This window comes from Sciurus carolinensis, chromosome 3 (assembly GCF_902686445.1).
Source record: "Sciurus carolinensis chromosome 3, mSciCar1.2, whole genome shotgun sequence".
Taxonomy (NCBI): Eukaryota; Metazoa; Chordata; class Mammalia; order Rodentia; family Sciuridae; genus Sciurus; species Sciurus carolinensis.
In genome coordinates, this window is record NC_062215.1 from 18,009,423 (window position 1) to 18,033,823 (window position 24,401).

Below are 24,401 nucleotides of genomic sequence, written 5' to 3' on the forward strand. Positions count from 1 at the left end.
GATTTTTTTGCAAACATCTTTATTAATCTTGTATAAAAATAAGGTCCAAGGAGAGTCCTTGGGGCTGGGGGTTGATGGGGGAGGGCAAGGTGCACTTTATAAGTTACAGGCCAGGCTCCCGCTCAGGTTAAGTATGGCTATAGGGGGGTTGGGGGGGGGGGGTGCTGCAATCAGCATTTGGGAGTTCAGACCAGCAACTCTGCCCTCCTCAGCAGAAGGAGGCCGCACTGGCCCATTTAAGGCGAGGCCAAGGCAACGGACAGCAGGAGGGGCTGCCCAGTGGACCGTCTTCCTTGAGCCCCAGCCTGCGCCCAACCTCACCCCCTACAGAATCCACCTATGGAAATAGGCTACAGCGAGAGGTCAGAGGTGACCTGCAGGGGGGGTCCTGGAGGGCGCCGACGAGCACTGCGACGGCCTGTGTCTGCGCGGATGTAGGGCTGGTTCCGCAGATCTGGCAACCAAAGGAGATACGTTAGCCCTTCAGGAGTCTGCCCAGAACTGGTACCGTGCTCCCAGGTACAGGCTCACTCTTCTAAAGAACCCAGGTTGTGTGCTTAGGGAAGGGGCGCTGTTTACATTTGCCAGACCTCCCACCTGCCCCGAAATACATTCCAGTCATGCACTGGCCCAGGAGAGTGACAGTGCCCACAAGGGTCCCAGAGCTGGCAGCAGCGATGGGACAGGTACCTGGGGGGCTAGAGGGGCATCTCCTCTCCCAGGCTGGCCTCACAGAGGAGCCGGGATGTCCGCTTGCCAGTGCGGGCGGTGAAGGGCACTGTCTTGAGCACTGAGGGGTGGGGGGTGGGGAAGGGAAAGGAAAAAGGAAAGAAAAACAGAAAAGGTAGCAAGAGGCAGTGAGGTAGCCAGACCCCTGGAGGGGGTCCCGACAAAGAAAGCTTAGAAGGACCAAACAGACACCTGGCCAAGCCCTCACCTGTGATAATGTCTTCAATGGCCCCATCACGGTCACTCTCATAGATGAGTGGCTCCTTCTGCTGCTTCCGTTTCAGCTCAGAGATGAGGTCCATCTGTTGTCTTCGGGCCTTGGGTGGAGACTGGAGAGGATGTATATAGCTCCAATTCCAGGATCCCTCCACCCCACACCCTGCTCAATTCTACAAAATCTGCCTAGTGCCTCACAGCAGGGACAGCTGACGGGAGCAAAAGGAACCCACTCCCATCCCTGGCTCCTAGGGCACTGTCTTTGTCTTTGTACAGGGTCTGTCCCTAACAATGAGGGATGGGATGGGGCCAGAGGGTGTAAGGATACCTTGCATCCCTGCATCCCAATACCAGGCTCAGTGGCAGTTGCATACCTTGGGTGCTGGGGGTTCCCCTCTGCCTGAGGTGTCGGCACCTGCCTCCTGGGCAGCTGCTTCTTTCTTCCACTGTTCCACCTCTTGCTCAGCTTTCTGAGGGGTGGAGGCAGTTCTCAGTGAGGGCAGTCCTCATTCCTGCCCTGTCCCACGGGAGAGAGAAGCAGCCCCTGCCCCTCCCACTGTCCATGCAGAAAGGCTACAGGGTACCCAGCCCACCCACCCAACACACGTACCTTGTAGGCCTTGGTGAAACGGCTGAAGAGGGAAAAGAACATGGAGGGGGATGTGGTCTTGGGGTTTTCTCCGAAGTACTCCACCACAGACTCATAGGCCTCCTGTGGGCACAGCCCATCAGCCCTGCCCGCATGGACCCCTTAGAGCCTGACGCTGCTCCGCACCACCTTAGGACATTGGCCACTTCATCTGCTCCTCCAGGCAGGGTGGCACCTCACTCCTATTTTATCCCCAAGGGGTCCCAGCTGTGGCCACACCCCTCCCCCCACCTAGTGCTCCAATGGCAAGGACTCCTTCATTTCCCCAACCTAGCTTCCCTGGCTCCAAGCCAGGCCAGCCCCAGCCCCAGCCCACCTGAGCAGTCTTGCTGTCTGCCAGTAGCTTGTCCATGGTGGGCGAGTTGGCCCTCAGGAACTCCTTGAGCACCATGCAGTCATCCTGCCGCACAAACTCCCGCTGTGTTAACTCCAGGCCTCGCTGCAGGGAGCGCACATCCCCCAGGACACTGTCCAGGGACACTGGGTGGGAGGTGGGGCAGCATGAACTCAAGGACTCAGGGAGGCAGCATTCTCACCCATTACGTCTTGCAGTCCCCTTGCTTTTACCCAACTCATATCAGCCCAGTGGCCTTGGGACTAAGCCCCTGCCTGCTCAGGGCCCTGGCTGCTCTATACCTGAGCCTGCCTTGTCCAGGAAGTGCAAGTCACTGTGGAAGCCAGTGAGTTGTGGGTACTTCTCAGCAATGACCTTCACCAGGTAGTGCAGCAGCGTCTGCTTTCGGTCAGTCGACTTCATCTCCAACAGCTGCACAAAAACCTGTTGTAAGCCACAGGCCACCAGCCAGCCCCCAATCCCCCAGGCCAGACCCTCCACCTCACCACATCCAGACTCTGGAGCCGGAAACCGTAGGCTGCCCCACGCTTGCTGCTATTCATGTAGTTACCAAAGGCCAGGACAATCTGGGAGAGGCAGGGGAAGAGACTCAACAGAGTGCCAGGGCTGGGGAAGCCCCTTAAGTAAATATTTCACAAGAGAGATAGTGGCAAGAAGCGAGCCCTGCACACACAGCCCCATCACACTCCTGAATGGACCCCTCTCTCCATGACACATGTACTTGCGTGTAAGCACATCTCACATGCGTGCATGGTTAACACAGAAGCATACCCAATTTTGTCCTCTGTTGGTTCACCCCAAAATTGGTTGCTACTATCCCCTTCTAGGTTGTGGGTTTGCCACCCTTTCGGCAACCATTACTACTGGTTCCCTCCTGGGACAGTCACTGAGCAGGCGTGGTAGCTCTGCCACTCACACAGCAATGCCCAGAGGGGCTGAGCCCTCTGGCATTAACAGTACCCTGTTAAAGACATGACTGCTGTCACCGATCTTCACCCCGATCTAGATGTGTCTTTCAAAGCATGCACATGAAAAGTGGGGACATTACATTCGTGGCAGAGCCCTCTCACATAACTTAGAAGAGGCCAGAGTGGGCTCAGCCTCTGGGCCGCTTGCCCTAGGCTCTCACCTCCAGGATCTGCCGGAGTTTGTCAGAGGACTTGATGGACATCGAGGCTGCAATGATGGCATTCAGTTGCTGGGGGTGAGATGGGGGAGATAAGTTGGAGGCTCCCTCATCGAGAGCTCAGGCCCTCCCAAATGGAGCCTGGGCTGAGAGATGCCTCCCCCAACCCCAAGCCCAGGCCACACCGCCCTGCCCGCCCCGCCCACACCGGCATGAGCAGCTGGGCAGTATCCGGGAAGTTGCCCAGGAAGGTGAGCGTGGACATGCGCTCGGGCAGGCGTGGAATGCGGCTGAAGCGTAGCATGAAGCGGTCCTCTTCCGACAGCTCCTCCATGGGACGCTGCTCCCGCTCAAAGCGGGCAATGAGGCTGCGCTCATACTCCGTGGGCAGGAAGCGGGTCAAAAGCTCCAAGAAGTCCAGGCCAAGAGCCTGCAGGTCGTACCTGCAGTGGGGAGCAAAGGAGACAAGGGGCATTACCCTATATCCACCAGTCCAGAGAACAAGACTACATTCCTTCCTTTGGTTGATTAAATGAACTTAAATATTTACTCTTTGCTGACAGTTTCAGAGAACAAGAGAAGAGGTAGGAGTTAAGGGAAATGGGAGTTGGGAAGCCCAGGTCCCCATCATTCATCAGTGGCAGATGCCGTACTATAAATCCCTCTGCCAAAGAGGCAGGAAAGGAGTAGAATGTCCCAATCTAGGCCTGGACTCAGGTTTCTTGGCCTGAGTGGAAACAAGGTTCCCTATCCAGGGTTCCGATGAAGCTTATAGGCTCTGTCCCACAGCTGGGGCTCTTACTAGGATCTGCCTGGTGATTCCAGCCTACTAGAGGGGTTGGTCTGCCCAAAAGCCCAGGGCAAGGTACTCACATCTCAATAGCCTGGCAGATGCGGTCCGCTCCCAGATTGCCCTTGCGCAGAGTGATGGCCAGGTTTTTGGCCCGGTTGGCCTCAATGAGTGTTGCTTTACTGGGGGCCTTGTGAGCTGCCTTGCCCTTGAAAGCACTGAGGTCCAGACTAGGGCCTTGGGACTTAGTCTTGAACTGTTCCTCAAAGTCACTCATGTCCAGCTCCTGAGGGTACAGGGGGAGAAGGTGGGGCTGGGTGGGGCCAAGGTCTGGCACACTCCTGGCTGAGCACTATGTTCAAGGATAGACCAAGGTTGAGCCCTGACAGGACACCAGCAGGGAAACAAAGCAGTAACCCAAACAGACATAAGCCCTGATACAGGAGAAGCACAATAAACATTGAGAAAGAAGAGAACCACACAACCCAGGAGATGCAGCTTTCAGGCCATTATGAAAAGGATGAACTGGCCCTCAGTAAAAAGGGAAAAAGGAAGAGCATTACAGACAAAGGGAACAGAATGCTCAATGACTAAGAGGCAACAGAACACAGCCCTTTTGGAACATCGAGAGTGGAATCAAGAAGGCTAAGCCCCTGGTTGTGGGAAAGTGGTAGAAAAAAGGACCTGAAAGGAAAAGAGCCTCCAGGGTAAAAGGAGGGCAAAGCCTCCAGGGGAGTCAGTATACTACACTGGACCAATGCACTCATGCAGTGTAGCTTAATGCTTACCCAGCCTCCACCTCCTCTGTGAAACTGATCCTGGCAAGCCCCCTCCTCTTTGATGCCCCTACTAGGGCAAGACAGGTTCACTCACCTGCAGCACTTTCTCATCGTTGAGCTCTGTGAACACGGTGCCTGTGATCTGACTGGGTTTCAGGGCCACCCAATTCAAGAGTGGCATCCGGAACTTGGTCTGGATGGGTTTCTTGGCCTTTACTCCTAGGACGGGGAGGGAGTGGTGAGCAGTGGGGGCTCAATAGGCAACCGGCCCAGCGGGGGCCTGACAGGGCAGGCAGGAGGTAGTAGAAGGCCCCGGGCAGAGGGTGCTGGAGGACACTGAGGACAGGGCCCTACCCATCTCCCCCAAGACTTGGGCTCGAGGAGGTCCACTCCACTCACCTAGGCCCATCTCTGGGCCGGGCCCGCCAAGGGCATCAGGGGGACCTCCGGGAGGCGGTGGGGGCGGTGGTGGCACTGGTCCGTCAGTGCCGAGAGGTGGCGGCGGTGGCGGCGGGGGTGGGGGTGGTAGGTCTCCTGGCAACGGCGGCGCGGGCGGGGGCTCCGGGCTACCCGGGAGGGGCGGGGCCGGTGGGGGCGTCGAGGGAGGGGCATCCTGCAGGAACTGGAGGCCAGGCAGTGGGGGCGGTGGCGGGGGCGGTGCTGCTCCAGAAACCGAGTCTGCTGCAGGTGGGAGAACTGAACCCGGCGAGGGCGGGGCGGGGGGAGCGAGTCAACTTCCGGGCGAGGTGGTCTGTCTCCTCCTCCCTGCCCCGCGCAAGCCCACAGGGCCCATTTCCACCCACCTACTCCTACCTGAGCCACACCCACGACCCAAACCTCCCTCTGCCGCCTCTCCCCACCTGGCCCTTGGTTTCCCTTCCAGACCCTGGTTCCCCCCGCACCGCCGCACCCTGTCCCAGCTTGAAGCTCCCGCACACCTGGGCTGGAGGAGCCGCAGGGCAACCCCGGAGTCGGAGCATCACCGCCGCTCGGGGTTGCCACAGCGACTGGGATGATCTCAATGGAGACGGCATCCCCCGGCCCCCTCAGGATTCGGATTAACCCCTTTTCTTCCAGCTCCTCGACCTTCAGCTCTAGGGCGGAGGGCCGCCGTGCCGGGTTGGGAAGAGGCACTTTCTCAGGCTCCGGGGGACTTTTGGAGACGCCCATGGGGGTTGACTCGCTGAAGCGCTCCTGCAAGTCCCAGGGAAGGGGTCAGTGCCCACCGGCAGGCTCCGTGGCACAGAGCCCCCATCCTTTCCCCCGGTAGGGAAGAGATGTCCAGTCCAGAAGCCCCGGCTAGCCTGTTCTTAGGAGCCCACCCCAACCCACACCCCCTGCCTCACCCGCAGGGTCTCCAGTTCCTTGCGGGCCTGGCTTAGCTGCTTTTCCAGTTCAGCAATCTTGGCCATGGATTCGTTCTCCGCGTCCCGAAGTCGCTCTGTCAGCTGTAGCACCGGCACATGGTGAGCTACCACCCGCGGCCAGGCAGCACTGGCACCGCCGGTGAGGGGGCGGCATCAGGCAAGCCTGCCTTGGAGGCTGGGGGAGGCTCCCAGATTCGCTCAGCCCAGCGTGCCAAGGGTGGGCCGAGCCTGGTACTTGAACCCCAGTAAGAGGAGGGGAAACTAAGTCACCCCCGATGAGGAAGATGAGTGGGAAGGAGGAGACTGAGAAGGGAGGGGCCCCAGGCACCCAGTTCATCCAAGTCGAAGTTTGGGGTCTGAGCATCTGTGGAGGAGGCGCCTGCCTTTCACATAAATCCCACACCGTGTAGGAGCTCACTGAATGCTCATTGAGAAAGACACCCAAAAGACTCAGGATTTGGATTCAGGCCAAACTCAGGGGCTAGGCAGACAGCCGCCTCCAATTCACATCTAGAACCGAGCTTGCCCTTCAGTGCCTGATGCCCTTGGGCCCAAGAACCCTGCGACAGACACACGCGTTCTGTACGCTTACTATGTGCTGGGCTGGGTTCAGGACCAGCTCTCACCAGCGACACCTGCTCCTGCAGCTCCTCCATGTGCTCCAGCACAGCATTCTTGGTCTCAGTGTCCTCCAACAGCGCACCCACATCAAAAATGTTGTCCAGATAAGCCTGAATCTGCACCTGCAGCTTGTCACTTTCCGTGAGCCGAAGTCTCTGTCCCCAGATAGAATGAGCAGGGTGAGGCCCGGGGCATGTCTTTCTGACCATCCACCACCACTGGGACCCAGAGGAAGGGGCCTCCTTTTTTTCTTTATTTTTTTTTATTGATACATCATTTGCATATGATAAAATTCACCATCTCGAAGTATACACTTCAATAGTTTTCAGTACATTTACAAGGTTGTGTAACCATCACCACTTCTAATTCCAGAACATTTTCCTTTTTTTTTTTTTTTTTTTTTTTTTTTTTTTTTTTTTTTTTTTTGCGGTGCTGGGGATTGAACCCAGGGCCTTGTGCTTGCGAGGCGGGCACTCTACCGACTGAGCTATCTCCCCAGCCCTCCAGAACATTTTCATCACCCTTCCCCTTAAAAAAAAATCCTATACCCGTTAACAGTCACTCCCTATTCTCTCCTCCCCAGCCCCTAGAAACCATTCATTTACTTTCTGTCTGTGTGGATTTATTCATCCTAGACATTTCATGTAAAGAATCACATATGTAGCCTTTTGGGTCTGGCTTCGTTTATCTAAGGTGATGTTTTTAAGGCTCATCCACGTAACATGTCAGTACTTTGTTCCTTTGTTCTGGCTGAATATATTATTCCACTGTAAGGATACACAAGTTGAGGCTGCTCTTCACCTTTGTCAATCTTGGCTCTCAAAAATCGAATCTCAAAGGCCCTACTCCTCCAGCAACCTCCCAAAGGAACCTGGGCAGAAGCTGCAGTTTCTCTGCTTAGTCTGGACCAAGAAGCCCCAAGACCTCCACCCACCTTCCCAGGACCCACCTTCAGCACGAGCCATTCCCACCTCCTGCCTACTATCTATGGGCTCCCTATTATGTCCTGAAGTGAGAGTGCCTATCTGAGCTGGTACTCCCAGAACCAGACCCAGGGCCACTGGCACCTATTCCAGCATCTGCCACAATAGCTGCTGGACAGGGTGCCTATCCCGTGCCAGGCATTGTTGCACACATTAAAGTCATTATTATTTCTATGATTTTCTTGTTTGACAGATGGGAAAACTGAGACTCAGAGAGAGGAACAGACCTATCCAAGATCACATGACTAGGAAGTGGCAGAGCCAGGATCTGAACCCAGATCTGCCAACCACCTGGCCATAATCTATATTGGTTGGTGGTTGTGTCAGGGGAAGGCGGAAGGAGTGCAGGGCTCACCTCCAAGTACAGGTCCAGACCCAGATGAGTGAACTCATATTGCAAGAAGACACGGAAGTTCATGTTCTCCACAGAATGCACCACGATGTTGATGAACTGCATGCAGGCTACCTGGGTGCCAGGAGAAGAGGGAGTCTGTGATCCTCTAGGTAGGGGGTGCTCGGTGCCTTCCAAATCCCATTAACCCCCAAGTCTCCCTCCCTCTCCACAGTACTCACTCCACTAACACAGTGTTGTCACCTCCATGTCCCCAGTTGAGCCCTCCTCCCTCAACACCCACCCCTCCCCCACGGGAGGGGGCACAGCCCAGAGCCTAGCCACCCAGGCCTTAGCTGCTCCCTGAACCCAGCCTGGCCTGGGCCCCAGCCAGCCCCTCAAGCTCACCATGAAGTCGATGTTGCTGTCCTCGTTCCGGAAATAGTCCATGAGCTTTTCAAAGCGGTGCTGCTCCCCGCATACCTGGGTAGGGAGAATGGTGCTCACTGAGAACCCAGTAGCACATCTCCTACGCCATCTTTGGCTGCCACTCTCATGTCTGTACAGGTCCTCATCAGTTACATCTAAGTCAGGCCATGTCAGACTTCTGCTCCAAACGCCACTTCTCTCTCAGCCTCCTCCCAGAGCTCCTCCTTTCCACTGACTGCTCTGGTCATGCACATGGGCACATCTCCACCTCAGGACCTTTGCACTTGCTGTTCCAGCTGCCTCAACAATGAGCATGCCCAGCCCTCACCTCCCTCACAGCTTTGCTCCAGTCTTACCCTGTCAATGAGGCTCCCCTGACCACCCTGCAACCAGTTCCCCCTCCCCCCAGTGTCCTTTTTACCCCACAACATTTGTCATTTCCTAACACACTGTGTAATTTTCTTACTTATTACATTGTTTATTATGTGTCTTCCCCTGCTTTTTTGTTTCTTTTGCTTACTGATACATCCCAAGGTCCCATTCCTGCCTGGTTCATAGTAGGCCCTCAGTGAACATTCCTTAAAGGAATGAGTGAACATATCCAGCTTCATGCACTGTGTTCTCACACAACCGTTCTGGCAAGCCTGTCGGCCAGCGTGGGCAACCCCAAGATGTCAGGATCAAGACCAGGTGGACCTGCTAAGGCTGAGAGTCAGAGGCTTAGCAATCCCTATAGTTGTCCCTGTCACCATCAGGCAGTACCCCTTCCTGACTCTACCTTCCTTGCAGAACTTCCTCATTCCAGATTGTCCTCTGGCTTCCCCAGATGCCTCCCCAGTATCCTCAGCTGCCCCACCAGAGACCACAACTGCCAACCACGGGACTCTAAGCAACACCACTGGGGCAAGTGTGTGTTTGGACAGGGGCTCCAGTACCTCCTTGAAATTGTCAAAGGCTGCCAGGATGATGTCATGTCCCCCCCGCACCAGGCACACAGCCGCAAGCAGCTCCAGCACCAGAGCCTTGGTTCTGGGGAGAGAAGAGGCAGGCTGTCTCTCAGGAACCAGCAGTGCCCACAGCAAGGGCGGGCATGGCCGGGCTAGCAGAGGACAGGGGCCTTGATGGTGGGATGAGTCTGGGCAGCAGTCCTGAGAATTGGGGGACAGAGTGCACAAGGGGTTAAGCAGAAGAATCTGCATGTGGAGACAGATTAGGGACGTGGACCTTACCTGGGGTTCTTGTTGTTGAGGCTCAGAGCGATCTCATTCACACAGGCTGGGTGGTTCATAACAAGGCTAAAGCCAGACTGGGGAGAGAAGAGGGGTCAGCGCCTCCAGGAAGGCCCCCAGGACTGCAGCACCTCCTGCATATTTGGTGCCATACTGCTCTGATCCCTAATGCCCTCAACATAGAAAGTTCTTCTTCATATCCAACCACACCTCTTCAGCAGCAGCCAAACCCTAAAACTGTCCCTCTTTTAAATTAGCTCATCTTCTCAAAAGCCAGTGACAGCCACCTTGGACATGGCAAGTCTTTAAAGGCTGACAGCATAAGGGAGACAAACTTCACCCACGGTGCTGTTCCTCCAAACAGCACAGCCAAAGGCTGCTCTCTCCACAGACCTCACTGTCCCATTCTACTTGGCCCCCGTGTGAGGCACATCCATGCCTCAGTCGTGTTCAGGGGCACTTAAGGAGACCTGATAAGGGGGCAGCAAAAATGTGACATCCCCTCAAAACTCATCAGCTTCAAGATCCTGTACCAGCCCAGATCCCCAGGGTTCCTTAGGGTGGCAGGGAGCAGAGAGAAGGATATTTGGTCCCCAAATCTCAGCAATTTGCACAACCCCCAGTAAAGACAGGCCCAGCTCCCCGGGTCCCCTAGTCCCATGGCCACCAGCCAACCTGGTAGTTCATGATGGCACGCAGGCACATGATGCAGACGTGGACATCATCTTTTTGACTGACGATCCGGGAATTCCGCAGGGCCTTCCTGCTGTGGGCAGGGGTCAGCCTGAGTGGGTTGCAGAAGACAACAGAGGTCAGAGCCCTGAGAGCCCCAGCTTCCTGCTCCCCCTACCAGTAAGATGACCCCTGGAATAAGAGAGGGCATATTGGAACCTTAGGTCATAGCTTCCCATCTACCTGACCAAGGAGGCCAGCTGAGGGCAGGTGGGCCTCCTTAGTCCTTAGCTGGGGAGGGTGGATTGAGGAAGCAAAGACCCTTATGGGGACTTAGCATTAAGAAGGGCTACTGTGTTGTCGGGTGGGGAGCTTAGGCATGGAAACAGCTATGAGAAGACTCTCCACAAGGTGGCGCTCGTAGCCACTTGGGCTCATCTTCCATCTTGAGAGGCAGATTGTGAATGCAGATGGCTGTGGTTCAAGAACATTCCAGGTCACCACTTACTAGGCAAGTTACTTAATCTCCCTGTACCTCGCTTTCCTCAGTCATAAAATAGGTATGGCAATAATAGCACCTTCTTGACAGGGTTGCTGGGACTATGAAAAGAGCTCAGAACAGCTCCTGGCACCTAGTAAGGACTACATGTGCGTGCTCAATTATTCCTGGCCAAAAAAAAAAAGTGTGATGTTTTCATTTTTGCAGAACTGCCAACCGAGACTTCCACGTCAGTCCTCTTGATAATTCCATCACATTTCCAGCAACACTGAGAGGCCGCACCTGCGTCCAAGTCCTCGCCTCCACTTGCTACATCACTCTTTTACGTCATTACACAAATATGCCTGTCTTTGCTGTTCCTTCTCCCCAAACTGCCCTTCCTTGACCCCACTGTTGCCTATACAGTCCTGTCCATCTGTAAGGCGTAGTTCCAGCATCACCTCTTCTGAGAGGCCTTCCTGATGCCCCAGGGAGTGGCCGCCTCCCTTTTTGAAGTTCCCAGTCATCTCTGTGACAACGTGTCACATTGGATTGTTCCCCCACTAGATTGTGGGCCCCCAAAGGAGGATGATCTGGCCTGTGTGTACTTGCCACATACCTAATACATAGTAAGTGCTTTAAAATGTTTGTTGAATGAATATGTGAATGAATGAACAGAGAAACATTGTGAGAATTTGGGGGTTAGTATGCAATTGGTTCCCTAGACCCAAACTTGGAAGCTGGGTTCCACGTGATGCTCCAGGGTCATCTCCTTCCTCTTCCCACCTCCCAGCAGAATGCCCTATATTCAGATAAGGAGACCTACCACAGTAGCTGATCCCAAGGATGTCAACTAATGCCCCATCCAACCCACCCACCCTCCAGGGAGCTGGCCAGGCAAGCACCGGCCCCCCAGGTGGCTACGTACCGGGGAGAAGGGGGGCACCTGGAGGCCGCATGGGAGAAAACAGGGGGTTAGATGGGTACAAGAAAGGTCCCACCACCCAGAAACCCCCTCCTTATCCCTGACCCACCCAGGTGCTCACCCCTGAAGGCTCCTTAATATATTAGTGTCCTGAGTGCTGTGTGAGGCCCTGACTCTGGTTCCCCGTGTTTGGCTACCCCTCCCACCAACCCCCAGGGCCCTGTGTGGCGCTGTCTAGATATGGCAGCGTGGGGGTAAATTCTTCATTCTCCTGCCACCCTGTCTTGGGGACCACATACTTGATGGTCAGGTGGCGACTTTTGGGCACTGATGAGGGCGGCCCCTTGGTAAGATCTTCCACCGACTGCTCCAGGGGCTTGCTCTTCTCTGAGGTGGCGGTGCCATTATCTGTGCTTTCCATGTCATACCTGGAGATACGATGCAAGGGGCTTGGAGGCCAGCACTGCAGGGGACACTTAAGAAGGGGATGGAGGAAACTGCCGGGTGGGCCAGACCTGCAGGAGAGACTGGGCAAGAGCAGGAGGCTGTGTTCTTGGCTCTGCGCTGAGCACAGTGGGAAGTGAGGGAACATCCCTCCTTGGACAGGGCATGGCTTCAGGAAGGAGTGTGTGGGGCAAGTACAGGGCCCCAGGGGCTGTGCAGCATGGAACTGGCCAGAGGCATGGGCCAAGGCCCAGGGACCATGGATCAAGAGGAGTGGCATGAGGGCTGGAGAAGGTGCTTACGTGACAGAGCACTGGGCAAAGGCCAGGTACTCCAGGAGCACATCCAGGCCGCGGTTCTCCTCGTTGAGAAACTCCTGCACCCACCTGCAGGGCACAGGCTCCCTGAGTCCCAGCCAGGAAGTGCCCTGCCTCAGCTGCAGGGCAGGCACAGCAAGGGCCCCTGGATGGAATGTCCCAGGAAGACACCAACACACCCAACCTCAGGAGACCCAGTGAGGCCAAGGGCTGCTGGGGGCTCAGGAGGGTCATGCAAGGTGCTGACTGAGGATGGGCAGGAGCGGAGGAGAGGTTGCTGGACACCCACCAGGAGGTGGTCCATAGGCACAGTCCTATGAAGGGGACAGGGAGGGCAAGGGGAAGCTTTCATAGGCCCAGAGGGGAGGACTGAGGCCCTTGCTCACCCAATGTGGTTTGTCCTCAGGGAGGTCTCCAGCTCCCGCAGTACTTGTGTGGACTCCTGAACTCGCCTCTTGAACTGTGAGCCAAGAACAAGGGAGGGGGTGGTTCCCCCATCAAGCCCTCAGGTCATCAAGCCCTGAGACAACAGCCAGCACGCCCACCCTCCCCCAGCCTCCACGCAGGGCCTTTCACACTCCACCTCCCCACCACCTCCACACACAGCCCAGCCGAACAGACACTCACGGATGCGTGCACTTCCCAAGCCCAGGTGCACAGGGTGCACACAAGCTACACACAGACACAGAATACACACACACCCCCTCCCTATAGACATACAGTGTGCACGCACGCACACACACACACACACACACACACACACACATTCCTACACAAGCACACTGGGCACATACACATTTAAACATGCACATCCTGGCTCCACACACTCATGCACATCCATTCAAAGCACACTGGGGACATAGACACAGGGTGCTCACACACCCATGCATGGATACATGGGGTACACACACACACACATACACACATGCACTGACACGAACCCACAGAAAAGTTGATTCGCATGGCTGTGCCAGCCTCCCAGAGTCTGGATGGTGCAGAGGGAAAGGGAGAGAATAAAAGGGGAGACATATACCCCCAGGTTGGACATCCAATCAGCTGCTACCTTTCGGCTGACCCCACCGGTATCCAGGTAGCTCTTCAGTTTCTGGATATAAGCTGCAGGGGGGTTCTTGACTTGAAACCGCTCCTGAGGAGATGGATGGGGTACAGGGAGCTAGTCAGAGCTGCCCCAGGACAAATGACCTGTCCTGGTCCCAGGATCCCTTTCTCAGCTCCAACCTGGGGCTTCAGGCTGTCTTAAGATGCCTCTGAAGTACCAATGGCACAAACCCAAACAATCCAGCCCAGGCCTAGCCTGCCCCTCCTGCCTTGGGAGGCCACAGTCCTATTGTAACCACCGGGGTTTCCAGGTAGAATGCTGAGGGTCAATCCTGCAGTCAGCCTGGCCCTGGGGGGATTCAGTCTGACCGCTCCCTGCCCTCCCTGGACTAGAGCTGGGCGTATAGGCAGGGGGGTAGGTCCCTGGCAGGCTGAGGCCCCCCCCTCAGGACTCTGCCCCCAGACATCCTATTCACCTGTGTTATAGGTGCCTGTGTGGGGACTCCTCTCCTGTGTTCCACAAAGCAACTCCTAACTCAGCCACCCCAGCCCCGGGGTAGCGGGGAGGTTCACACAAAAGCAGGGACCATGCAAAGGCCCCCACCCAGAGGACTCCCATCCCTCCCATCCCAGACCCCTTGGATGTGCCCAGCCACCCCCAGCAACCCTCTACTTCTCCAGCCTTTGAGCCCGACCTCTGAGGTGCAAGGCCAAGCCCCTTCAGCAGGACCCCACACACACATGCGCATACTCACACACAGCTCCAGAGCTTCCAGTGGCCTCCACCCTCTGCCCAAAGCCCAGTCTTACCCTAGATGGCTGCCTAGCCAGCTCATCCCAACCCAGGCCATTAGAAGGAGGCTCTGCCAGCCCCGGGAGAGGCCCTGGCTCCCCAGATCCCCATGCCCAGCCTCCACAGCCTCAGCTGGCACCCTGCTCCTGCCTCCACCTTATAGGATCCCCCAGCAACCAAGCCCTGCCCTACCCCAGAACTAGGAGGGGGTCCCTCCTGACAACAGCAACCCAGAGGGCCGTGAAGGTGGCAAGCCCAGGGCCTGGACCAAGCTCTGAGGGACCCAGGTCTGAACTGGCTACTTGACTATATCTCCTCTAAATGTGAAGGAAAGGGAAGACAGAGATTCCTGCCCTTTCCTGCCCCATCCAGTGGGCTCAACAAAGATGTAAGACCCAGGGTTGACACCTCCCTTCCCCAGCCCAAGTAGGTTGGGAGGGTCAAGAGAGGCTTCTCAAGGCCAGGCTTGGTGGCATATGCCTGTAATCCCAGCAGCTGGGGAGGCTGAGGCAGGAGGATCACAAGTTCAGAGCCTCAGCAACTTAGTGAAGCTCTAAGCAACTCAGAGAGACCCTGTCTCTAAATAAAATATAAAAAAGGGCTGAGGGCTCAGTGATTAAGTGCCCTTGGGTTCAATACCCAGTAACAATAAAAAGAGAGAGAGAGAAAGAGAGAGAAAGAGAGAGAGAGAGAGAGAGAGAGAGAGAGAGACTGCTCAGGAAGCTCAGCAGGAGGATGGTGAACCAGCCCAGTTGCCTGGCCAATGCCCTGGCCCAGCTCCTGCCAGCTCCTCAGGAAAGCCCAGCCTTGCTCATGACTCACAAGGTCTCCAAGGAGGCTGGTGTCAAAGGAAGGGAGATTTGGGGTCCTACAGAGACCCCCAGCACCCTCCCCAGATGCCAACCCAGCCTCTAGGTAGGTCTTGGCCCCAGGGGCAGTATAGTAGTACCTGTCTCTTCCCAGCATCAGCCTGCTCAGGACAGGATGCCCCAGTGACAGGAGAAAAGGGTGGCAGAGCCATCCTGACACCCACCTGGTCACAGATGAGCTCCCACTTCTTCTCGTTGTCATACTGGCTCAGCAGCTGGACCTTGTCTGGGGGTAAGTTCATGCAGTTCTGGGAGGAGGAAAAAAATAAGATCCCTGAGCCTGGGGCCCCTAAATGATGGGGAAGGGGAGGACGGGTATTTTCAGGGAACCTACTGGAAGGTATGTCATCCTTTCAACTGAAAGACAAACAGTATTGAGAAAGCCAAGGCCCAGAGAGGTGGAGCACCTTCCCCAGGGCCCAACAACATGAAGGGACCCAGTATTTGAATCCAAGTCTGTGGGCTCACCACAGCCCCCTGACACAGCTGGCATGAGGCAGATGTATGCATTCCCTGGGGGCCTCAGACACCTCTGGACTCTCGTTTCCCCATCTGTAATAAGTGGGCATCCATCTCTCCTCCCAGCCAGGTGGGAAGCTAACAGGAGAGCCATCTCCAACCAGGCTTTGGTGTGGCTGTGGACATGTGCAAAGACTTGGCCCAGAGCACCTATGCCTCCAAAGCCTCTGCCCTCTCAGTGCCTCCCTCTTCCCCTCCAAGAAGGAAGGGAGCTGAGGGCAGCCATGTCAGCCAGGCTGGGAGTTCCAGGCAGGTGTGTCATGGCTGCAGAGGTGGGGGGATTTGAGCAGGGATGGTCACTCAGCCACAGGAACTGGGCGGAACAGCTAGCACACTGGGTCTGTGATGCTGGTGGCCCAGGCTGGGACTCCCCTCAGGAGCTAAGAAAGGTCAGCAGAACTCTGTGTGGCTCCTCTTTCTTAGCCACAGTGTCTCTGTCACCACGGGGTAAGTGTAGAGTTCAGCCCAGGGCTGTGGAATCAACCCAGGGGCTCCCTGGACCCCAGGACTTGGTGAGTCTCCCTAATAGATTCAGAAGATAAGGTCAGTTCACCCCAACAGGGAAAACCCCAGGTTTGTTGAGGGCCTATGAGTCAGATGCCAAAAGACAGTTCTTGCCCTCATGGAGTTTCCAGTTTAGCCAGGGTCTCCACTGGTGGTGTGGGAGCCCCCAGAGAGCCCCAGAGTATACCAGGCTCCTGTCCCTAGCTCTGGTGGTTCGGGCTACACACTCTCAGTCACAGGGTTCTGAGGAGAGGTCACAGCTGGAGCAGAGTAGGGACCACACCCACACAAGGCTCCTCAGCCAGCTTCCTCTCTTGGGCACTGGGCCTAAGTCTGGGGCTCTGGCCAGACTTCACCCCAAAAATCACTGCCTTGAGTTATCCTCAGATAACAGGAAGCTGGGTGTTCTCAGCCCTGGTTGCCTAACCTTTCCGGCGGAGGCCCCACTTGAGAGGTGAAACTGCCCACCCACCAGACTCCCAGTCAGCTGGGGTGGGGTACGTCATCCCTGTCCCCCATTTCGAAAGTGAGCCTGGACTGAGGAATCTGCCACAGTCCCAAATGCTGTCCTCCCTGCCAGCAGGCCAGGGCCTAGGACAGCTGTGCTGCATCCAAAGAGACCACTATGGAAGGGACTTTCGAGCTGGGGGGAGGGGCCTACTCTGCTGGGGGCGCTTGCCAGGCCATTCTTGCTCTCTGTCTCCCTCTGAGCCAGATCCACCCCACTCCGGGTGGGACAGGGATGAGGGCTGAGGGGAAAGGAGGAAGCAGGGGTGACTGGAGCAGTGGCCAGCACAAAAGAGGGAGATGCAGGGGTAGGTGGCTGAGCACCAACATCTGAGCCTTAGCGGGGATGGCCACTTTCTGACATGGGACCTGAGCCCTCACCTGCCCTTGAGACCTGTTTGGCTCTGAAATGGCCCAGTGACAGTTCCAGTCATAATCTCAACTCCAGCAGCTTCACGGGAGTGTGCACAGTGCCAGGTACTGCTCAGCGCCCTGCATGCTGCCAATGGTCTTCTACCTTCTTCACCACCATTGGCGCCATTATGCCCACCTCACAGGTGCAAGCACAGATCAGTGGTGTGACCTGCCCAAGGTCAGGACGCCAGGAAGAGAGGAGTCAGAAAGACTGAGCCAGGGCGCTGGTCTCCTCCCCAAGGGCAGCCCAGGGTTACTACTGGGGAGGGGAGGCCTCGGCTGGGGCCCGGCACACCTGTCCCCACTTTGGCGGAGGGCAGGGCGCCCCTTTGCTCCTTCCCCACCTGGGCCTCCTCAGCCCCAGGCCCACGTGCCAGCCTGCCAGACGTGCTAAATTTAGGCTCAGAAATCAGAAATAGCTCTGACAGCGCTGAGCACTAATTAGCAGCTGCTCCCCGGCTGTGATGGTGCCCACCCAGGAGACGGGTACCCAGGGTGGGAGAGGGGCCAGCAGATGCCACTCATTTGGGGTGAGGTGAGGCCACCCTGAAAAGAGGAACAGAGCCCCAGACCCGGGTCCTGAGTAAAGGAGATGGCACTGTGGGATGGAGGCTGGGGGACAAGAAGAAGGCTGGCGTTGCTCAAGTAGGATAGGAAGGGACAGGCAGCCCAGGTGTGTGTGCAAGGGGCACACCTGCCACCAGACAGGAGGACAGAACGGGGGCAGCTGTGGTGTGGAGGAAATGGAGCTTCATTCAAGAGACCCAGCCCAACAGCTTCTTGGCCTCCTTGAGCCTCAGCTCCTGCCTCCATAAAATAGGCACACTCCCACCACACAGAGCTCCTGGGACTGCTTGTGCAAAGTTCTGGTTCAATGTAATAATGTTCTTCAGCGACCCAAGACGAGGAGAGGCATCTTGCACATGTGGGGGCACAGGGTTCAGGGAGCCCACAGATGACCCCAAGATGGGGCATGGTAGTGTGAATAGAAGTGTGGATACATACAGAAAAGACAGGCCTGTCTCCAAGAGGCTTGGTCAAGCATGAGCTGGCCCTCAGCCCCTTTTCTGCCACCCTAGTGCCCTGGGTCTGCTGAGGAGGGAGATGGGATTTATCTCTGGAAGTGTGGTTAAGAAAAGGAGCTGAATCTTCCTATGAGAACGTATGGGGACCACTGTCCTCCCTCCGTGTCCCTACCGCCTACCAGAGAGCACCTCGCCTCTGCTCACCCAAGACCAGCCTCTGCAGGCTCAAGCTTGGAGCCTCCCCGCTTCGGCACCGCCCCACTGCCGGGTGTTGACTTCTAAAGGATTGTCCCAGGAGACTGAAGGGCTCTGGCCACATCTGGACACTGACCACACCCTACAGTTTTGCTTTCAATTTGAGCACAGTCTGCATCTCAACCCAAGAGCCTCCCAGCACCTCTGCCCTCTAAACCTCAGGATGCCCCTGACCTTGGACACCCACAAATCCCAGTGTCAGGCCAGTTCCACAGGGGTTCCTCAGTCCAGTGGGCCCAGAAACTGGGCCTGTCCCCAGCTCCCAGTCCCCATCTATCCCATCACCTCTCTACTTTGACTTTCAAGCTCTCAGAGCATCTCCAGAAAAAATCAATAGCATCTACTCCTTAAAAATCCCAGCATAGACATTTTGGAGCTCTTATGAGAATCCCAGGCTTAGAGGAGGCCATGGGCCTGCCCTGCATTAGGTGCTAAAAACCCCCAAAGCTAATAGCTTCCCCCACCTGAGCTCAGGGGTCCCCAGCGCAGGTATAAAAGCAAGGAAGGCGAGAGCCCGGACACCAGACCCTGCTCACATAACCCAGGCCGGCAGAAAAATAACAACAGCCATGATGGCGGTGACAGTAATAATACTCCCGAAACACTTCCTCTGGGCCAGGTGCCATCTTAAGTGCTTTACGTCTATTAACTCACTTAGACCTCAGCAACAAGCCTGCAAAGCAGACAAGATTAGCATCCCCATTTTGCAAACGGGAAACCGAGGCACAAAGAAACTCAATGGTTCGCCCAAGGTGACCTAGAAGACAGGCTGGTTAAGAAATCTGGTTTCGGGGCTAGGGAGATAGCTCAGTCGGTAGAGTGCTTGCCGTACAAGCACAAGGCCCTGGGTTCGATCCCCAGCACCCAAAAAAAAAAAAAAAAAAAAAAAAAGAAATCTGGTTTCCTCTGAAGAAAGAGCAGTGGGGGCAAAGAGAAGTGTAGGTCCTGGCCCCAGGGGTCTTCCGAAGACAGCGCAGCCCTGGTCCCCCCATCGGAGAAACCAGGAACAGCCAGCAGCACTTCCTGCCACCCAGCACCCTGCACTTCCTGTTGTTACCCACACTGAGCTCTTACTCACTGGGGAACCCCCCCCCCAGCGCACCCTCTGTCAGGGGAAGTGCAGGCCTCCCCACCCCCTCCCCATGTGCACAGTGCTACCGTTAGCACCACCGCTGCCCCACCCTCCAGGAGAGGTAGCCTCCCTCTCGTGGTTTCCGGCCACCAGGCAGTTTTTCAGTATAGGCCTCCCTGTTGCTGACCTGCTTAATGACAAGCAGGCAGCCTGGCCTGTGATGGCTAGAGATCTGGGGGTGCCTCAGGAATGCATGGCAGCCATGGGTGCTCTTGGCAAGGGAGATGGGACAGGGGAAAGGCAAGGTCTGGGCTTTTTCACAGAGAAGGGCCCCAAGATGGAGACCAGGCTTCACTTCCTCACCGTGGAGAGCATTTATTAACGCTTGCTCCATGCCAGGCGTGGTGCTGAGCACTTTATTTAATTCCCTCAATAATTCTAGGAGGTGGATTATTATAAGGAAAATTGAAGCTTACAGACGTTAAGTAACTTGTCCAAGGTCACGCAGGTAGTAAGGAGTAAAGAAAAAATTCAGCCCTAAATTTCATGACCCCAGTACCCAGGAACCTTCGCTGCCTTTCTCCTGAGTAACCCCTGCTTCCTCAATGGCAGAGAAATCTAAGCCACCTCCTAGAATTCTGGAAAAAAAAAAAAAATGCAGAGGTGGTACCAAGAACAGCCTCACCTGTTCCTGCCCATCTCACCCAGCTCTTTGCCAATGGCTCCAGATGTCACTGTGAATCATGCCCACCACATCCCTGGGTTTCCAGGGTCAGCATGTGCCAGCCCTGCCTGGGAATGTCACCCACAGTCTCTGCCCAGCCCAAAATCTGACCGGAGGGCCACACCTCATTAAGATCTGTGGAAGATACCCCAGAGGTTGGAAGCACAGGGCCTGAGCTACATGTCCCCGGACTTCATCTGCCCACCCCCAGGAGGGAGCTGGTCAAGGGTGCACACCTCAGTCAGAATGGAGACATCCACTCCTGCTCTTTACTATCAGCCCCAGAGGGAAAAGGGCTAATCTGGAGGCAGGACTCCCAGGGACCACACCCTACCTGCAGCTGTCTTCATTGCCCCGCTACCTGATCAGGTGACCATGTCCCTGGGCACAAGTCAGAGCACCCCAGGTGATAGGCCCTCAAGGGGCAAATTCCTCTCCAAATAGCTCAGTCCCCTCTTGGATGCCAGCATCACTCTCAGCCTTGGGACGTCATCCAGGCTCCTCTTATCCCTTTGCCCCAACACCACAGGCTCCTCTTTGCCCAGGCAGATCAGGGGTGTCCTGTATACATGCCACTTCCGGCAGGCCTGAAAAGGACGACTTGTCATCCAGATCTGTCACCCTACATGCCTCACAGAAGAAGGCATGAGGGCTGGAAGACACCCAGCCTTGGGTTTGGGCGTAGGAGAGGCGAGAGCTGGGAGCCTGGCTGGCTGGTGTTCCCACCATCGCAGCATGCCCATGTGGCTGGGCAGCCATCGCTCCTCCACGGTTGCTAAGGCAGCAGCCAGAAACCCTGGCTCAACCTGCACTCTCCCCACCCCCATTTTAAGCAGGGGCACCCCTCTCTCACACAGCCTTCTTGGAAAGGTCACGCCCCTCCTTTCACCCTTGCATGGGAAAAAGCCTCCTTGTACCCCCTACCTGGCTGTGGGCCTTGGTGGGAATACCTGTCATCTGGGAGTCCCACCACCAAGAGAGGAGGAAATGTTTGGGGCTGCTGGGCTCTTACTACCCACCAGGGATAAGACAAGGGGCCAAGCTGAAGCAAAACAAAGAGGTTCCCTGGGGCCATGTGATTAGATCTGAAAGTAAGGTGTCATCTCCAATCAAGATCCCTGAGGTTGGTGGCCCCCAGCAATCGAAGTTTTTTCTCTTGAACATCAACTAAGGACAGGACTCAGCTCTGGTCCCAGGGATGGCGGTCAGATGAAGAGCCACTCTCAAACAATAAATGCCAGACCCATGGGTTCACCTAAATCCTCCTCCCTGGGCATTGCAGGCAGAGGTCAAAGCTGTTACCCCAGGTTGTGGTTCATGTCCCTGTTGGTAGAAGAACGAGATTCTTAGCTAAGTGACCTGAGTTTGGGTTAGAAGACAAGGCATGGGTTGAACATACCCAAGAAGAAGGTGTAAACATGCCAAGGTTCCTGGGGATCAGGGAAGAGTGGGGCCCCCAGTGGGTGTTGTTGCCCTAGGTTTCTCCCCAGCCATCACCCATTTCTTCACCAGGATTCCCCCTGAGATCCATGTCTGGGCCTCCCCCACCCCAATACCCTGGTACTGGCAGTGGGTCTGGGGGCCAACGGGGGGGGGTGCGGAGGGGGGGTTGGTATTCAGTGACATTTCATGTCAGACTCAACCAGTCAATTACAGTCACAAATCTAAGCAGGGCAATCAAGTCCTCAGAACATCACCACTTGACTTTTGGGTTTTCCATTGGTCTGAATTATTCACTCACATGGCTCCTCCCTATTAGTGTGCATAACAGAGAGCAGCTTGGGGCCTGGGCCTCACCCCTGAAGCCTGCCCCACCCCCAGCTACAGACAAACACTTGGAGGGAAAGGCAGACTCATTCCCCCACTATCAGGCTGGTGGGAGTCCAGGGATTCACCACTAATTCAGGTTCCCCAGATGGACCCAGAGATTGTCTCTCTTTACATGCCCTTCCCCCATATGCTAAGCTCGGCTTAGCTTTGCCTTGTTCTGTGGAGATGGGGAGTAGCGTGGTGTGTGGTGTCCGTTAAAGTCCCTCTTCCTCCCCTATCAGGCAAGGCGGCTTCAAAAGGATAGACCCCACTCCAGCCCAGAGTTCCTCCAGATCCCTCCTAACCTTCTCCCGGAAGGGGCAGCATGTGACTCTCAGGGACCCTTAGGAGGGATCTAGCCCTGCAGAGGATCTAGCAAGTAGGGCCTAATGACTGGACAGAGAGGAATGATGTCTAGGATGTGGTTGGGACAAAGACTGAGCCAGCACTACTCTGCTCCTGGTGCCTGCCTTGGGCGCCCACCCTCAGACCTTCAGTGCCAGCCTGCTCAGACTAGGAAGTGCCTCTGGAAAACAGCCCAGCCTTATTCTCCTGTCACAAAGTATCCAGCAAGGGAAGGTTGACAGCAGACAGGCCATCAGGCAATTAGAGAAAGGAGCAGAGAAGAGGACTGAGGTAGGGAGGGGGAAGTGAGAACAAGTGCCCTTCCCCTTCCCTACTTCTGCCCACCAGTCTTAAGGACCCCTGGCTGCTTTGGAGTCCCCACCGAACCAAACATTTTGACCTCTCCAGGCTCAGCCTGAATGGATGAGTCCCTCCCCAGTGGCCTAGACTCCAGCGTCCCCACACCAATTCCCCTGTCAGGTGACAGTGGAAGGGGGCTTCTGACTTTTGCTCCACCCCGAATCAGTGGCCAACCCATCCTGACCCCGCCCTTCCTAATGTACTCCTTTCAGTAGTTCGGAGGGGATGCCCAAGATGAGGAGCTGCAGGCAGCCTGCCGGGGCATATGGGGGAGTGAGAAACACAGACACCCCCTCTGCACGATCTGACAACCCACTCTCAGCAGCCCGGGCACCCGAACACACCAGGACCAAACACTTGCGCTAGGTCTGCGGTTTCCAGGAGGTTAAATTTGTAACCCCTTCCATCTTTGACCCCGAGACACAGAAGGGCAGATGCTGGAGACCCGCACCCAGTGGCTGGGCCTGCGTGCAGTAGTGAAGGGAGTGCCTGGGGCCCCCTTGCGTTGCGCTCCCATCTTCCTCACAGGACATTTTAAAGACCTTTAGACCGAGGAGCAGGAGGGTTGTCTCAGGAAGAGAGACTAGGCGACTGCAGAAGAAAGTTTTGGGGGGAGTGCTAAGTCACTCTGAAAGAAACCACTGTCACTGCCATCCCTGGAGGGGGCAGCCGCTGGGAGGGGGATCTCCAAGCGGCACCTGAATCCCCGGGGGCGGGGACGCGTGCCGAGTCCCTGCCGCCCCTCGCCCGCGCCCCGCGCGCAGCGGGTCATACTCACCAGCACCCGGGTGAACCTCTCCTCCAGCTCCCCAGCCGCCGGCATCGGCTGCTTGGGGGCAGCGGGCTGCTTCGGGGACGGCGCAGCGGGGCCCGCGGGCTGCTCTGCGCTGCCGGCCGCGTTGCCCATGGTGGTCCCCACCCAGCCAGCCAGGCGCCTCCAGCCTCGGAAATCCAGCTTTCCAGGGGAACGGGACGGGGCTCCCGGACCCGGTGGCGAGGGTCAGCGGCTCTCGGCGACGCGGGAGCTGGCTCAGCGGCTCGCAGGGGCCGGGGCGCGGCGTCCCATCGGGGCGGCCCCGTCCGAGGGAGCGCGGCAGCGAGCTGCAGGGTGGGGGGAGGAAGTCAGGCTGCAGGCCGCCGGGGCCAGAGGGCTGGGCCGGGGGCAGGAAGCTGCGGCGCGGGCTCCCCCCTCGGCGATTTTCGAACTTCTGCTGTCGCTCCCGGTGCGCGCAAACCGCAGTCCGCCGCCGCCGCCGCCGCCGCGCACCCAGCCCCAGGGGGGCGGGCTGGAGGGAGGGGGCGGGCACCGGGCGCCGGCCGGGGGTCCTCCACAGCCATGGCGCGGCGGGGAGGGGGCTGCGGGCCGCTCCACCTGCCACGGAGGCGGCAGCGGGCGTCGCTTCACCTGCCCGAGCCGCAGGCGACCAAGGCGAGGCCGAGGCGGCGGCGCGCTCGGCGGCGCCTCCGGGTCCTAGAACCGCATCTCTTGGCTCGCCGGGAGCGGGGGATTGGCCCCGGCCGAGTGAGGTGGATCGTGGCCTGGGGCTGGAGAGGGCAGACCACGGAGTGGAAGGTTGTCAACAAATGCGAGCGCGGATTAGGGATCCGTAGTGGTGCGGCGTTGGGGATCAGGGGATGCGCTCCCCTCTTGGGTCCCCAACCGAGAAAGTGGGAACCCCCTTCCAGGCCCCCCACTTCTGTGTCTG

At 56.8% G+C, this 24,401-nt stretch overlaps 1 protein-coding gene across 12 annotated transcripts; it reads right to left on the minus strand.

Moving 5' to 3' along the window:
* Window positions 1-8: 8 nt before the first annotated feature.
* Window positions 9-23,904, minus strand: Fmnl1 (formin like 1). 12 transcript variants are annotated; one of them, XM_047546307.1, is made up of 28 exons: window positions 23,474-23,904; window positions 15,326-15,409; window positions 13,474-13,587; window positions 12,827-12,900; window positions 12,426-12,509; window positions 11,979-12,206; window positions 11,683-11,700; window positions 10,280-10,388; window positions 9,605-9,681; window positions 9,311-9,404; window positions 8,355-8,429; window positions 7,971-8,081; window positions 6,638-6,787; window positions 5,991-6,092; window positions 5,583-5,838; window positions 5,044-5,340; window positions 4,739-4,863; window positions 3,949-4,151; window positions 3,284-3,518; window positions 3,079-3,147; window positions 2,435-2,515; window positions 2,231-2,360; window positions 1,911-2,074; window positions 1,556-1,657; window positions 1,320-1,415; window positions 938-1,058; window positions 691-790; window positions 9-454 (listed from the first exon to the last, which is right to left on the minus strand). In XM_047546307.1, the coding sequence occupies exons 1-27, from the start codon at window positions 23,600-23,602 to the stop codon at window positions 699-701; spliced, it is 3,420 nt and encodes a 1,139-aa protein (XP_047402263.1). In that variant the 5' UTR covers window positions 23,603-23,904; the 3' UTR covers window positions 9-454; window positions 691-698. The 12 variants fall into 12 exon arrangements, with proteins under 12 accessions (XP_047402263.1, XP_047402274.1, XP_047402273.1 ...); XM_047546318.1 differs by having other exon boundaries at window positions 11,979-12,107; window positions 13,504-13,587; window positions 23,474-23,902; XM_047546317.1 differs by having other exon boundaries at window positions 11,979-12,107; window positions 23,474-23,900.
* Window positions 23,905-24,401: the final 497 nt, after the last annotated feature.

Bases quoted from the DNA above. Each gene is read 5' to 3' on its own strand.
- Fmnl1 (XM_047546306.1), bottom strand. From the start codon at position 23,602: ATGGGCAACGCGGCCGGCAGCGCAGAGCAGCCCGCGGGCCCCGCTGCG. The intron at 5,839-5,990 runs GTGAGGCAGGGG...TGGGACTTGCAG, and splicing joins AGGAACTGGAGACCCTGCGG to GAGCGCTTCAGCGAGTCAAC. The intron at 2,516-3,078 runs GTGAGAGCCTAG...TGCCTCTCCCAG, and splicing joins AACTCCGGCAGATCCTGGAG to ATTGTCCTGGCCTTTGGTAA.